Genomic DNA, 13,847 nt, shown 5'->3' with positions numbered 1-13,847 from the left:
AGACTAGTGAAACTACAGCTGCTGTACAGTTTTCATTAAGGAGCCACTTTGTGTCTTCATCTGATCTGGTGTCAGATTTGTTTGGGCATCAAGACACAGAAACTGAAAACAGCTGTTTCATGTTCAAAACATTCACTCAAATACACTAATTATTCAACTGTTCACAACAATGAGTTTTTTTTCAACCAGTCCTCCAACCTGAACAACAACCACCCTTTGTCAGGAGTGTCTCCTGAAATAGTGCTCCTACAGCGGCAGCTGTCCCTACCTCTGTCGCCTTGGTTATTATAATAATGGTCAATGGTTGGTCAGGTTTAGGAAAAGATGGTGTTAGGCCCTGGTTGTATTATTGACTAATGTCCAGTTTCCTCTCATGTATGACTGTGGTGTGACTGTGACAGTTTTTTTTATGTGAGAGTGAGTGCTCTTTGTCTGTGAGGAGCTTCGTGTGTTCCACCTCTAGGTCCCTCCTGATTGGCTGGATGCATGGGCTTGGCCGGGGAAGTGGCGGCTGCTGGTCGGCTGCTTCACAATATCCAGCATTTCAAACTCCATGGTTTGTCCTGTGCTGTGGTGACAGAGCTGACAGCAGCAGCTCGGTTCTGTCCCGGCCCCCAGTCTGATTGTGTGTTAGTTCTCTCTGTTAGTTTGGTCAACTGTGGCTTTTGATCAGGCCCAGTGCTGCTGTGAGTATGAAATAGATTTGGGTTTTGTTTTGGGGGATGTAAATAGATGAATTCACTTTCTTGTAAATAGCACTGAAGCTGTAGGGGTGAACTGCCATTTATTTTTGACCTGTTTCCTCCTGTTTTTCTTTACCTTAGGGAGCCAGGTTTAGTTGGTGTCTTTAGTTTCCTTTGTTTTCACCTCGGGTTAGTCAGCACTTTCTGGGAGAGACTTTCTTCTGAGTATAGTTTTGGCCTTGGTTCACCCTGAAGTTGTTGCTTCTAACACTTGTAATAAATGACTTCACTTCCTGACAATACGCTGCTTCCACCGGGGCAGAAACCTCCTTCAGCTTTTATGTTGCGCTCCTATTTCCCCTCTACTGGAGCGAAACATCAAGTGATTTGATTTGGGAAGTGGAAGTGATTTGAGTTAAAGTAAGTACTTCCTCAACATTAGCTGATCTTTGTTGTCATGGTTACAATAATAACAATGAACATTCATAGATAGAGCCCTTGAAAGAGAGAGTCGCGTCATCTCCGTTCACTCCAATGGACCATGTTTTTGCAGCAATGGTGGATCATGGAGCGTCTCAATAGTTCCAGGAAGTTAGCAGCAAATAGCAGCAGCACAGTGGAGTAACAACAGAATATGCTGTTTGGGACGCACGTTTGAAAGGTAAGACTTGTAAAGAATGTGACTGTATATTATCGGTACAGCTGAATGATGTTAACATGTACATTAAAGCAGTTTAGTGGTTTCCCCACTAAATTAGAAGATTTAGGGACGTTAACAGATAACAGATTAGACTGAGTTACTGGATATGGATAAGGTCAGCAACACACAACATTAGCCAGGAGCAGCCCATTAATTTTAAAATCCGTCCTCAGAAAGTCATTTCATCCAACGCTGTGGAATTGGAGTAACAGGCTTCTAAACGTGAATTTTTGGGGGGTTAGTTAAATATTAGTTAAATATATCAGTGGGGCCTGTGTGAATATCCATTTTGGAAAACAAGCTACTGTTACACAATAATACAGAAGCAGCTTTTTGTGATACATCACAAAACTGCATATTTGAGACTGAAAGACCAGAGGGGGATTCAGTGGAGCCTGAACATTTTCTGCAGTCAGACAACACTCTCACTCTGTCTCAACTCCCTGGGTTTTACAAGACTTTCCCTGTTCCTTTTTTTAATAAACCAAACATGAAGCCAATGATGTATTCTTCCCTTGAGGAAAAAGTGCAAATGTAGTGTTTAATGCATATTTTTTGTTGTTAGCCTCTTTAGTGATGGTAAGGTAGCTCCTGCTGACCCGAGCTAAATCCTCATTGTTCTGACTGAATGCAGCATCCCCACGCAGCACAATAAACCATGGTGCAGACTATATGTAAGACAGAAGACGGGCACAAACCACTTCACATACTATTCATGTTTCTGAGTTCATTTGAGATCTATGAAATGTAAACATAGACTTTATGTCCTCAGATAGGAACTATTTTTTCTTTTAAAAGAATATAGTGATGTAATTATATACATGTGTCAGTGTGCTGTATACATATTGTAAATCAATGCATTTATTATTATTAATGACCAAAAAATGACCAAAAATTGCTTAAAAACCACAGTTCTGTCTCTTCTCTACCTCGTTTTCAAATTTCCCACCTCTAACTTCCAGGAACTATGTGAGGGCTCCATGAATCACATGACAATTAAGCATTTTGGACTTCCACTGACCCGACTCTCTTTCAAGGGCTCTGGTGATGGATAATAGAAACAACATAAACGGCTACTTTCACATGGGAATCGAACACGGCTCTCCTGTGTCATATTCTTGTGTTTTGTTAACCCATCTATCCACTCCAACCTCCTCCTGACATGGACTTTGTCGCTCTATAAACTACATCACTGCACTTTTACCTTTGCTCCTGTCATCATGATTACAACCACTAGATGTAGCCTAGCAATAGAACCTAACTATGGGTTATAATAACCTGCTGACAGACGACCTGTGGGCACATTTGTTACAGAAGGACAGTCTTGTTGTTTTCAGTTGGACAGCTGGAAGCCTCCGTATAGTTATTACATCTGCATGTCACAGTTACGATTTACTGTAACCTAAATACAACAGATCACATAATCACAAGATCAGGATCTTACAGAAGTTCAGGTAATTATTCATCATCAATATTTTAGAAGACAGAGACATGATGGTGCCACCTGATTGAATTCTCCATTATTTCCTCCCTGGTTAAAGACACTGGGAGATTAATGTCTCTGAGCAGTGGAGATGGTTTTATTATTGTTGCTCAGTTGTTATTAGTGCATCAACACTGAACAGGCCTCTACAGTATTACGATCCTAATGCTGGGGTCTGGTGTGGTCTTATGTTGTTGCTCTCTCTCCTGCTCAGGTGTGGCCCCTCCCTTTATGAAACTTTTTATTTTGCAACTTCCCCTCATCCCCTAGTTCCTCATCGGGGAACGTAACAACAGTCCCTGGGATTGTTCTGCCGAAGCAAAGAACTTCTGTACAAATCTGTCATCAGCTTTGACAGAGGAAATGTTTCCAGCTCTTCTCCTCTTTCAGTCAGTGTCTGTCCATACCTGAGAGAGTCCAGTCTCCAGTCTGGATCCTCCAGTCCAGCAGACAGCTGCTTCACTGCTGAGTCTCCTGGATGATTGTAACTCAGGTCCAGCTCTCTCAGATGGGAGGGGTTGGATCTCAGAGCTGAGGCCAGAGAAGCACAGCCTTCCTCTGTGATCAGACAGCCTGACAGACTGCAGACACACAAAACCACACACAGGAACCCTCTGTCAACACTTGGTGCTCTGTTAAACAGTCATCAGATAAACAGGTTGATGAATCCTGACCTGAGAGTTTCCAGTGAACAGTGTGGACTCTCCAGTCCAGCAGACAGCAGCTTCACTCCTGAGTCCTGCAGGTTGTTGTTACTCAGGTCCAGGTCTCTCAGACTAGAGGACTGGGAGCTGAGGACTGAGGACAGAGCTTCACAGCTTCTCTCTGAGAGGTTACAGTGACTCAGTCTGAAGAGATGATAACAAGGAATTAAAGAAGAGAGGAATTTATTTTCCAACAGAGAGAAGTGTCTTTATGTAATGATGAACAAACCAAACCCTCTCTACACTTACACAGCTTTGTTGGAGGCTTTGACCACTGGCAGCAGCCTCAGAAGAGCTTCCTCTGAAGCAGAGTATTTCCTCAGGTCAAACACGTCCAGATCTTCTTCTGATGACAGTAAGATGAAGACCAGAGCTGACCATTCAGCAGGAGACAGTTCATCTGTGGAGATACGTCCTGATCTCAGGGACTGTTGAATCTGCTCCACTAGAGAAGCATCATTCAGTTCATTCAGACAGTGGAACAGGTTGATGCTTTTCTCTGCAGACAGATTCTCACTGATCTTCTTCTTGATGTACTGGACTGTTTTCTGATTGGTCTGTGAACCACTTCCTGTCTGTGTCATCAGACCTCGTAGGAGAGTCTGATTGGTCTGCAGTGAAAGACCCAGAAGGAAGCGGAGGAACAAGTCCAGGTGTCCATTTGGACTCTGCAAGACCTTGTCCACAGCTCTCTGGAAAAAGTCTGTTTCTGTAGATTGGACTTTTCTTCTTTTTGCCCTCTTTGATGTTGTATCTTCCTCTGCCATCAGATTGACTCCAGAGTTGATGAAGGTCATGTGGACATGAAGAGCAGCCAGAAACTCCTGAACACTCAGATGGACGAAGCAGAACACCTTGTCCTGGTACAGCCCTCTCTCCTCTGTAAAGACCTGTGTGAACACTCCTGAGTACACTGAGGCTGCTCTGATATCGATGCCACACTCTGTCAGGTCTGATTCATAGAAGATCAGGTTTCCTTTCTGCAGCTGCTCAAAAGCCAGTTTTCCCAGTGACTCAATCATCTTCCTGGTCTCTGGACTCCAGTGTGGATCTGTCTCAGCTCCTCCATCATACTTGACCTTCTTCAGTTTGGATTGAACCACCAGGAAGTGGATGTACATCTCAGTCAGGGTCTTGGGCAGCTCTCCTCCCTCTCTGGTCTTCAACACATCCTCCAGAACTGTAGCAGTGATCCAGCAGAAGACTGGGACGTGGCACATGATGTGGAGGCTTCGTGATGTCTTGATGTGGAAGATGATCCTGCTGGCCTGCTCCTCATCTCTGAACCTCTTCCTGAAGTACTCCTCCTTCTGTGGGTCAGTGAACCCTCTGACTTCTGTCATCATGTCAACACACTCAGGAGGGATCTGATTGGCTGCTGCAGGTCGTGTGGTTATCCAGAGGCGAGCAGAGGGAAGCAGGTTCCCCCTGATGAGGTTTGTCAGCAGCACGTGCACTGAGGTGGACTCTGTCACATCAGTCAGGATCTCAGTGTTGTGGAAGTCCAGAGGAGGTCGACACTCATCCAGACCGTCAAAGATGAACACAACCTGGAACTGATCAAACCTGCAGATTCCTGCTTCTTTGGTTTGAGTGAAGAAGTGATGAACAAGTTCCACCAAGCTGAACTTTTTCTCTTTCAGAACATTCAGCTCTCTGAAGGTGAAGGGAAATGTGAAGTGTATGTCCTGGTTGGCTTTGTCTTCAGCCCAGTCCAGAGTGAACTTCTGTGTTAAGACTGTTTTCCCAATGCCAGCCACTCCCTTTGTCATCACTCTTCTGATTGGTCCATCTCTTCCAGGTGGGGCTTTAAAGATGTCTTCTCGTCTGATGGTTGTTTCTGGTCTGTGTGGTTTCCTGGAAGCTGTTTCAATCTGTCTGACCTCATGTTCATCATTGACCTCTCCAGCCCCTCCCTCTGTGATGTAGAGCTCTGTGTAGATCTGATTCAGAGGGGTTGGTTTTCCTGCTTTAAAGATCCCCTCAAACACACACTGGAACTTCTCTTTCAGCTCAGATTTAAGTTTATGTTGACAAACTGCAGCAGAGTTTCCTGAATGAACTTAAAAGAAACAGGATTCATACAGAAAATCAAATATTTTCATTTCCATAAAGAATACATATATGAACATATTTCCCTCATGTGTTGAGACGTTAGTAAATGTCTCATTTCTCCATCATGTTGAATCTTTAGAGAAATCCTCTTACTGCTCTGCAGACAGTCAGCCAGCTCCTCCTGCTTCATCCTCCTCAGGAAGTTCACCGTGATCTTCACAAATGCCTCTCTGCTGCTCCTCTGCTCTTCATCCTCACTGTCCAACACCTCCTCATCCTCCCTCTGGCTCTCTAAGCATTCTGGGTAATCTGGACTCAGAAGCTTCTGGATCTTCTTCAGCTCGTCCTTCACAAAACTGACCATGTTCTCCTCCAGCAGCTGGAACAGGAAACTACATGAGTGACAGTATCAAACTAAAACCATGGAACCAAACATCAGATCCATGTTGGACAGACTGACAATCCACTGGTCTCACAGTGCAGCATGGAGATGATTGTGAGCAGATGTGAAAGTAGTTGTTGTACATGCACAGACCATAAATATGGAGTCCAGGTGTGTTTGATGCTGCTGGGCAGACTGACCCCTGGGAACCTCTGAGCTCTCCTGGTCCACTCTGTGGAGGAATCATGAAGAATGAGCTCACATTATGTCTGTCCACACAGAGACAGACACAAGCTGAAGGTCCATGAAGTGATGTTTGGATGTGGACAGTGAATCAGACCACTCCCTGTAGATGTAAAGGTTTACTAGTCCTGCTGATCCCACTGAGAATCAACAGCTCAGTCTGCAGCTGTTTGTAGCTTCCAGCTCAGTGTTTGGGTTCACCAGTTTGGTTTATTTCCAACGTCTCTCAGCAACCCTCCATAAAACTCTCCCTCTCTCATTCAACACTGCTGAAGAGCCCTGAAGCAAGGCACCTAGACCTTCCAGCTGCTCCAGTGGAGCTGCTCAGTGTCTGCTTGTATCAGACTGGTTGTACTGGGCAGCAACTAGTATGAAAATGAAAGTGAACCCGTAAAGTTTCACTGAGTAAATGACAGTTCAAACATGAATCAGGAACATCTGAAGGGATCAGTTCCCTCCATCAGAGGTGTTTGTCAGATGGAGTGGTGCCGGCAGCAGTAATCCTGTAGCACTGTTTTTGATTGTGTTTGTTTATTTAGCTCAGTGAGGGAATCTGTTGCTGCTTCATGCCGACTTTTGCAACATTTTTGGAGATTTCAAACTGCAGATACACACTCTTTCATTGGTTATAACCCAACAATATCAAGGGTAACAACAAAAGCAGTGTACCTCAGCTTTACAATTAGTATCAGAGAGGAAAGCAGATGACATGCAGCAAAGGGCCTCAGGTCGGACTCGAACCTGGACCACTGCCATTAAATATAAGGGTTTAAGAGCTGAGCTGGTCAGTTGACTGCTCATTGTTGAACTTCTCCAGTCCAGGGCTTCATGATATTTGTAAAAATGATGATGATGTGATTGTTGTTGGGGCTTGTGCCAAACAAACATGTTCCTTTACGTCTAGAGAATATGATTTGTAGGTCGGGGCGTCTGTGTAGCACCACAACACTTATGGTGCTAACGACGTTGTGACACATTTTACCTTCATCAGTAAACTGCAGCTCCTGTGATTTGGATTATATTTGGATTGATTGTTCAGCCCTAGTCAACACTGTGAATGTCTTCAAGGACAGACTGGATTTAAACCACATCACTTCTCCCCCCTCTCTTTGACGGCCACAGTTTGACCTCCACCTTCCAGTGTGGACGTTCACAACAAACAGAAACACTTTGATTTCAGACCTGATCCAACAACACGTTGTACAAATTATTTTTTTACTACAATAACCTCAGTTTTACAGCTTACATCTGATCAGCTGATGGACGTCCTTCTTTAAAGTCAATGATAACATCCTTCGACAGGTGGCTCTTTAAAGACAGACAGCTGGGTTCAGGAGAGTCTGGTCTCTGCTGCTGGATCCTGAAACAAACACACAACTGATAAATGTGCATGTTGAATAAAAACTGATTAAAAATATGTTCAATCTTTGAATAAATACAACAAGTAACTTAGTGTGAAAAGACTTTGTGTCAGTTTGAAATTCTGACCTTTGATCAACAGATTGTCTGAAATCTAAATGATGGAGCAGTGATGTGAGTGCTGAGCTCTGACATGGAGAAGAGTCATGGACAGTTAGAGATCCTCATCTCACCTCTGAGCTCTGGTCTGGCTCTCATGGCCCCCACACAGAGTGATTTTAGAGGGAGGGGCTCCCTCCTCTCTGTCCTCACACTGATCCATGCTGCTGGATTCACATCCACATCAGCTCACACACACTTTCTACCTTCATGTGGAGACAAACACAAATCATTCATCTGCACATCAACTGAAATTGACATCATTTCTCCTGTAAAGATATCAGCTGCTCCTCCACTGACTGACTCTTCTTCTCTGGTTCATATCAGTGTCAGCTGTATTCAGTCAGCAGTGTGAGGAGGAGGAAGATGCTGTACTTCTACTATCAGTCCACTAGATGGAGTCATGAAGCTGCAGTGAGGTGAAGAGCAGCCCAGCTCACACACGATGGACCAACATTGACATCCACTGACACACAAAAGGACTGAGATCAACTGATTGGATCTGACATTGATCCAACAATATGGAATCAATAATCAATATGATCTCAGTAAAGTCCTGACAACAACATGACATGTTCAGTACTGATCAGTGATAGGGAGAAATAGTCAGTGTTTATCAGTGATAGTCAGTATGTATCAGTTAAAAGGAGTAACAATCATCAAAAATCTTAAATGAGCTCGGGCCCAGAGAAGTTGGTGACGTTTCTGGATCATGTTTAGATGTGGTTTCTTCTTTGCATGGTAGAGTTTCAACCTGCATTTGTGGAGCAGTGATGAACTGTGTTCACAGACAATGGTTTTCAGAAGTGTTTCTGAGCCCATGCAGTGATTTCCACTATAGAATTATGTCTGTTTTTAATGCAGTGCTGCCTGAGGACCTGAAGGTCTTGACCATCCAGTACTGGTTTTCAGCCTTGTTCCTTGCACACAGAGATTTCTCTGGATTCTCAGAATCTTTTAATGATATCATGAACCGTAGAGGCTGAAATTCACAAATTCTTTGCAGTTTTACATTGAGGAACATTATTCTTAAACTGTTGCACTATTTGCCCGCACAGTCTTTCACAGAGTGGTGAACCTCTCCCCATCTTCGCTGCACAGAGACTCTGCCTCTCTGGAGCCTCTTTTTATACCCAATCATCTACTGACCTGTTGACAATTAACCTTATTAGTTGTGAGATATTCAAACAGGTGTTTTTTTGTAGCATTACACAACTTTTCGAGTCTTTTGTTGCCCTGTCCCAACTTTTTTAAAACGTGCTGCTGCATCAAATTTAAACTGATGAAATATTTTTAATAAAACAATAATATTTCAGTATTTCAACATTTGATATGTTGTCTTTGTTCTATTTTCAGTTAAATATGTGTTTACACGATTTGCACATCATCAGATTCTGTTTTTATTTACATTTTACTCAGTGTTCCAACTTTTTTGGAAACAGGGTTGTACATGTACCTGATCTTCTACTTTTATTGCTGCTGGAGTCGACTTTTCAATTTTATGTCTTATCTTTGACTTTTGCACTTTAACCAGTGTCGTCGGACGAGGATGTTAGCACTGAAGTTTCAATGACTGTATGGCTGCATTAAAAGAGCTGTAAACCTTTATGGTTCACATTAATAACATCATCTCCAGGAACAATGAAGAACTGAGACAGTGAGTAAAATCTGTCAAACACAATCTACAGATAAACTGAAAAACATTCTCCATTATTCCAGAAATAGGATTTCCTGGGATTACAGTGATCGATTCTGTATATTATATATAAAACATTTTATAGTGTTGTAGTGTGGAGATGCTGATTGTGTTGCTGCAGCTCTCAGCCTGGTTGAATAACTGAATTTATTTCATGATTTCAACAGTGTTTGTGTTTCTGTGAAAATTAGATGACTTTTTATTTCCTGTTGACCTGTGAACAACCTCAGACTCTTTTTCCTGGACTGTGGACGGTGAACGTCCCTCACTCCCTGAATCACACTGGTTGTTAATGTGCATCATTTTTCACAGTGACTGAAGGTAGTGACCTCAGTGACCTTTGACACTGCCACAAAACGTCAACAATAAAATGAATGGCAGACACAGTTCATGGCTTCAACAAAAACTTGCCAGCAGCACATTTTCAGAGTTTTATGATCAACAAAGTCACTGACTGTAAAACATCTGTTCCAACACGGAGTTCACTGTTACTGGTTGACACTAAAGAGAACTAACAATCATACTTTGATGATTTAAATCTTCTGTCATTGTACCATAACCCTTTATCACCAGTCTCAGTGACATTATGTTTCATAAATTTCAGTCATATATTTACAACTTTACATATTAAATTATTCATTCGAAAATTACCACAATGGTTAAAAAATACAGAAAGTCTAATGTATTGGTTCAAACACCACAAGTTCATATTGATGTGACTCATTTTAACAGCAGTCAGAGGAAGCGGATGTACATGAGACCACTATGACTGAAAATACAGCAGTGTAATAAATCTAATCTTTGTCAAACTGAATTGGATTCAGTCTGTGGTCATTTTCATGATGCTGATGAACTGGATTACATTTCAATGTGCAGCTGTTTCTATTCATTTCTCTCCTCATGTACATGAAGATGAAGGAGACTAAATATTAGAAACTTCCAGCAGCGGCACAGAGCAGTGACTTCATATGAACCACAGATTCAAACATTTGAAGTCGTGTCAACACAACAACATTTAGTGCAGCATCACATCACACAGGTGTTTCTGATTTACCAACAGGCTGAAGTCTCTTACTTCTTCTGTTTCATTCCTTTTCACCAATACAATCAACAAAACAACAAATCGCTGCTACCAGCACCTGTACTGTTCTCAGATCAGGTGAACAGCCGCTGACACAAACATGATGAAAGCTGTTGGTTACGTTACCTTCTGATGGAGGAAATAATCTGCATGAAGCTGATGAGAGAAGGTGAAATTAAAGTGCAGCTCTCTGTGTTCATCTTCGACTGAAGATTTCTTCAGGGAAATCTGATCACAGAGCAGCTCTGACCTTTGGAATCAACAGCTGAGGTCAATGATTAACAGACAGTAAGAATCCTTACCAGATGGACCATAAAGCTCTGATGAGGAAATTCATTTTTTACACACATTTGATATCCTACCAGTTCTACACGGCAGCCGAGACCAGTAGTTAAATGTGTGTGGATGATCAGGATCTGACTGATCCTCTGTCACACGTGTCACCTTCCTGTTGTTGTCAGACACTTTCAGTTCTCTGTTCACTGTGTTTGTGTCCAGTTCCAGTTCACAGGAATCAGATGGAGAGACAAAGCTGCAGTTTATCATCTGAATCATCTGATGGGTTATTGATTGATTATTGACTGATATGTTGTTATTTTCTGTAAAGTTTATCAGTGACACATTTTGTCATCAGTAATGTTTGAATCAATAAAAACCGCAACTATCAACATTGTGTTTAAAGACAGAAAAATCAGTTATAAAAATCATAAAATCCAGCGAATCTGTGACTGAACTCCAACATGTTAATGTCAGTTCTCTCTGTGGTTGAGTTGTTACTACAGTCATTATTTTTTCAGTGAGTAATGAGTACTGTGTGACAGCCTGAAGCAGAATCAACAGTTTGATGTGAGGCTATAAAAGGATCACACTGCTTCAGGCGTCTTTTCACAAGTTCACGTGTGTTTCTACACAATGTGAAGATAAACTAGTGGTGTGAGTCTGTCAGAAGTGTGAAGACACACACACAGATATCTCACTAATGCTCACAGTGCTGCTTGTAAGCACAGTGCAGAGTGAAGCGCTGGGCACATGGGTGTCATTAATATTCATAAATACAACAATCATTCTTCTTAAAGGAGCCACACTGACACCTGCTGGACAGGTGACACAGATGATGATGCAGCTCGTCCAATCACCTGTTTTATGTCTCCAGAACTACAACGTGCCAGTGGTGAGGCTCCCTGACGGTGTGAAGGAGAACCTGGTTCCTACTGGAATAATGTCAGTAACACACACAAACACAAAAGCAGACAAACACACGAGTGTGCACATGTGTGAGCCTCTGTGTGTATCTTCAAACACACTTTTTCTGTTCTCTAATGAATGTGTCTGATGTTGATGTCATGTAGGAATGGTGAGGTGGTGCACGGCCTTCCTGTTGCTCCTGCTGCTCCTCCACCCAACACCTCCATGTCACAGTAAGTCATCCTGACTGGCTCAGGATCTGGAGCTGGAAGACCACAACAAAGCCAGAGTCCTCATCAAATCACACTCACCTTCTATTTCATGTCTCACAGCTTCAGGTGAGTGTTATTTGTCTACCAAGATGCTGCTTGTTCCTAAAATACTTCTCTCCTCACAGTCACAGTGGTGACGCTCTTCTTCTGTTTGTTCTGTTTTCCCATAGAAAGAGAAAGCGTGAGAGCAGCAGGATGAAGGGCGGCCATATATCAAGAAGCTGCCCAACGCCTTCATGATCTCCAGGGACGAGCAGAGGTCAAAGGTGGCTGCAGAGCTGAAGACCAACAACTGTGTGACAGTGAACAGCGACCTGGGACAGAGGGTGAGTGTCTTTGCTCTGTTTGTTTGAGACTCTTCATCACAGTTTGGTCAAAGTTGATGCATTGATCAGTGTTTCAGACAACACTTGTACAATCTTCCTCTAACCACAAATCTTCACATCTTGAAAGTGGTTTTATTCTTGAAAGAGACTGATTTTTATTTCCTGTCACATGAGCAGAAAACAAGTTTACATTTAAACAGGATTTCCAGCATTTTATGACACATGTGGGAGTTTGCATTGCAGGGCCTGCACCTATTAATGTGGGTCTGTGTGTGTCTGTGACACCACTGTCTGTGCAGGATAAGATGACTCAGTGTGATGAGATCGGCTACTTTATGCTTCAAAGTGATGCAGATGCTTTGCTCTACACAGGAATCATTGAACATTCTTGTTTCAACACTAGAAGGATATGACAATAATTCATTTACAATGTGTGTGTGAGATCAAGTTCTCATGACACTCATGAAATGTAATAGGTGATCTCAGCAGGCAGTTTGATGCATCACAGAGCATGGCTAGCAAGATAATCTCATATTGGATCCACAAACTGGAGGAGGTTTTGCGACCTCTAATTCCATGGCTTCCAGGAGAAACTATTCAGGCAACCAAGCCTGCAGCATTTAAGGAGAACTTTCCAAACATTTGTGTTGTAGAGCCTTTTACAAAAACCCAAAATCCTTGATTCAAGAGGGGAATCATACAGCCATTATTATTCACACAACACTGTGAAATATCTGGTAGCTGTTGCCCCCTGCGGACTAATCATGTTTGTCTCTGCAGCTTATGGAGGACGATGCAGTGGCAAATTCATCACCATGGACTCAGCCATGTTGGACTACTTAATGCCTGGAGATGAGGTCATGGCAGACAGAGGCTTTACCTTAAAAGACTTGATGTTTGAGAGAAAGGTGAAATTGGTAATGCCTTCTTTTACAAAAAAAACAACTAACTGAGGAACAGGTGACAAGCACTAGACAAACTGGACATGTGAGAATTCATGTTAAAGAGCAATCTGCCGTTTGAAAGTTTCCAAAATACTGTCACAGGTAGTTTCTGTTACCATGGCTCCTAAAATAGACAAGATTTTAAGAGGATGTGCTGCTCTTGTCAATTTAAGGGAGGACCTCATTCATGATTCAAACTCATTTAGCATGGACTAGTAAATGGACCGCACTTACATATCACTTTTCTATGGAGTTATTTTGTTCCTCATTCCTGAGCAGGCAGTGGGTCTTTCTGAGCACAGACAAATAATATACACAAATGATGCTTTGAAGAGAAAATAACTTAATAAGAATAACTTAACCCTAGCAAACAAAAGTCTGTTCTGTGCTCAATAAATGTATTTCCCTGTTTGCTGAAACCCACATAGTTGCACAGTGGTTGATGTCTGTCACTGTGTTTTAGTGAGTTGTTCTCTCTCCTTTGCTCTCTCAACATCTCTGCTCTGAGTGCACTCACCTCTGCACAGTGTGCCATGACACAGCCAATCAGGATTAGTTTCTCCAAGTCTGTGATT

The 13,847-nt window shown here is 42.5% G+C and overlaps 3 protein-coding genes across 4 annotated transcripts in view; 1 reads left to right on the top strand and 2 right to left on the bottom strand.

Moving 5' to 3' along the window:
- Nucleotides 1–13,847, top strand: part of LOC139611995 (protein NLRC3-like) — a 418,379-nt gene that overhangs the window by 352,228 nt on the left and 52,304 nt on the right. The window lies entirely within an intron of this gene.
- Nucleotides 1–13,847, bottom strand: part of LOC139611996 (NACHT, LRR and PYD domains-containing protein 12-like) — a 173,090-nt gene that overhangs the window by 113,495 nt on the left and 45,748 nt on the right. The gene's annotated exons all lie outside the window — the stretch shown is intronic.
- The window catches only part of LOC139612003 (NLR family CARD domain-containing protein 3-like), a 30,509-nt gene that overhangs the window by 2,496 nt on the left and 14,166 nt on the right, over nt 1–13,847 (bottom strand). The window contains exons 1-8 of one of the 2 annotated variants that reach the window (XM_071467127.1): nt 10,672–10,793; nt 7,843–7,974; nt 7,497–7,610; nt 6,161–6,239; nt 5,779–6,004; nt 3,820–5,632; nt 3,541–3,714; nt 3,274–3,447 (exon numbers count right to left, since the gene is read on the bottom strand). In XM_071467127.1, coding sequence (XP_071323228.1) covers nt 3,274–3,447; nt 3,541–3,714; nt 3,820–5,632; nt 5,779–6,004; nt 6,161–6,239; nt 7,497–7,610; nt 7,843–7,931 — 2,669 coding nt within the window. In that variant the 5' untranslated portion in view covers nt 7,932–7,974; nt 10,672–10,793. Of the gene's footprint in view, nt 1–3,273; nt 3,448–3,540; nt 3,715–3,819; nt 5,633–5,778; nt 6,005–6,160; nt 6,240–7,496; nt 7,611–7,842; nt 7,975–10,671; nt 10,794–13,847 lie in introns of those variants that run through there. The other variant, XM_071467124.1, reaches the window with a different exon arrangement.

The sequence above is a fragment of the Trachinotus anak genome, unplaced genomic scaffold, assembly GCF_046630095.1.
Source record: "Trachinotus anak isolate AG129_WGS33_773 ecotype Australia unplaced genomic scaffold, CSIRO_AGI_Tana_v1 ptg000029l, whole genome shotgun sequence".
Classification (NCBI taxonomy): Eukaryota; Metazoa; Chordata; class Actinopteri; order Carangiformes; family Carangidae; genus Trachinotus; species Trachinotus anak.
Note: the sequence above shows the minus strand (reverse complement) of the source record. Positions and strands in the feature narration are given on the sequence as shown.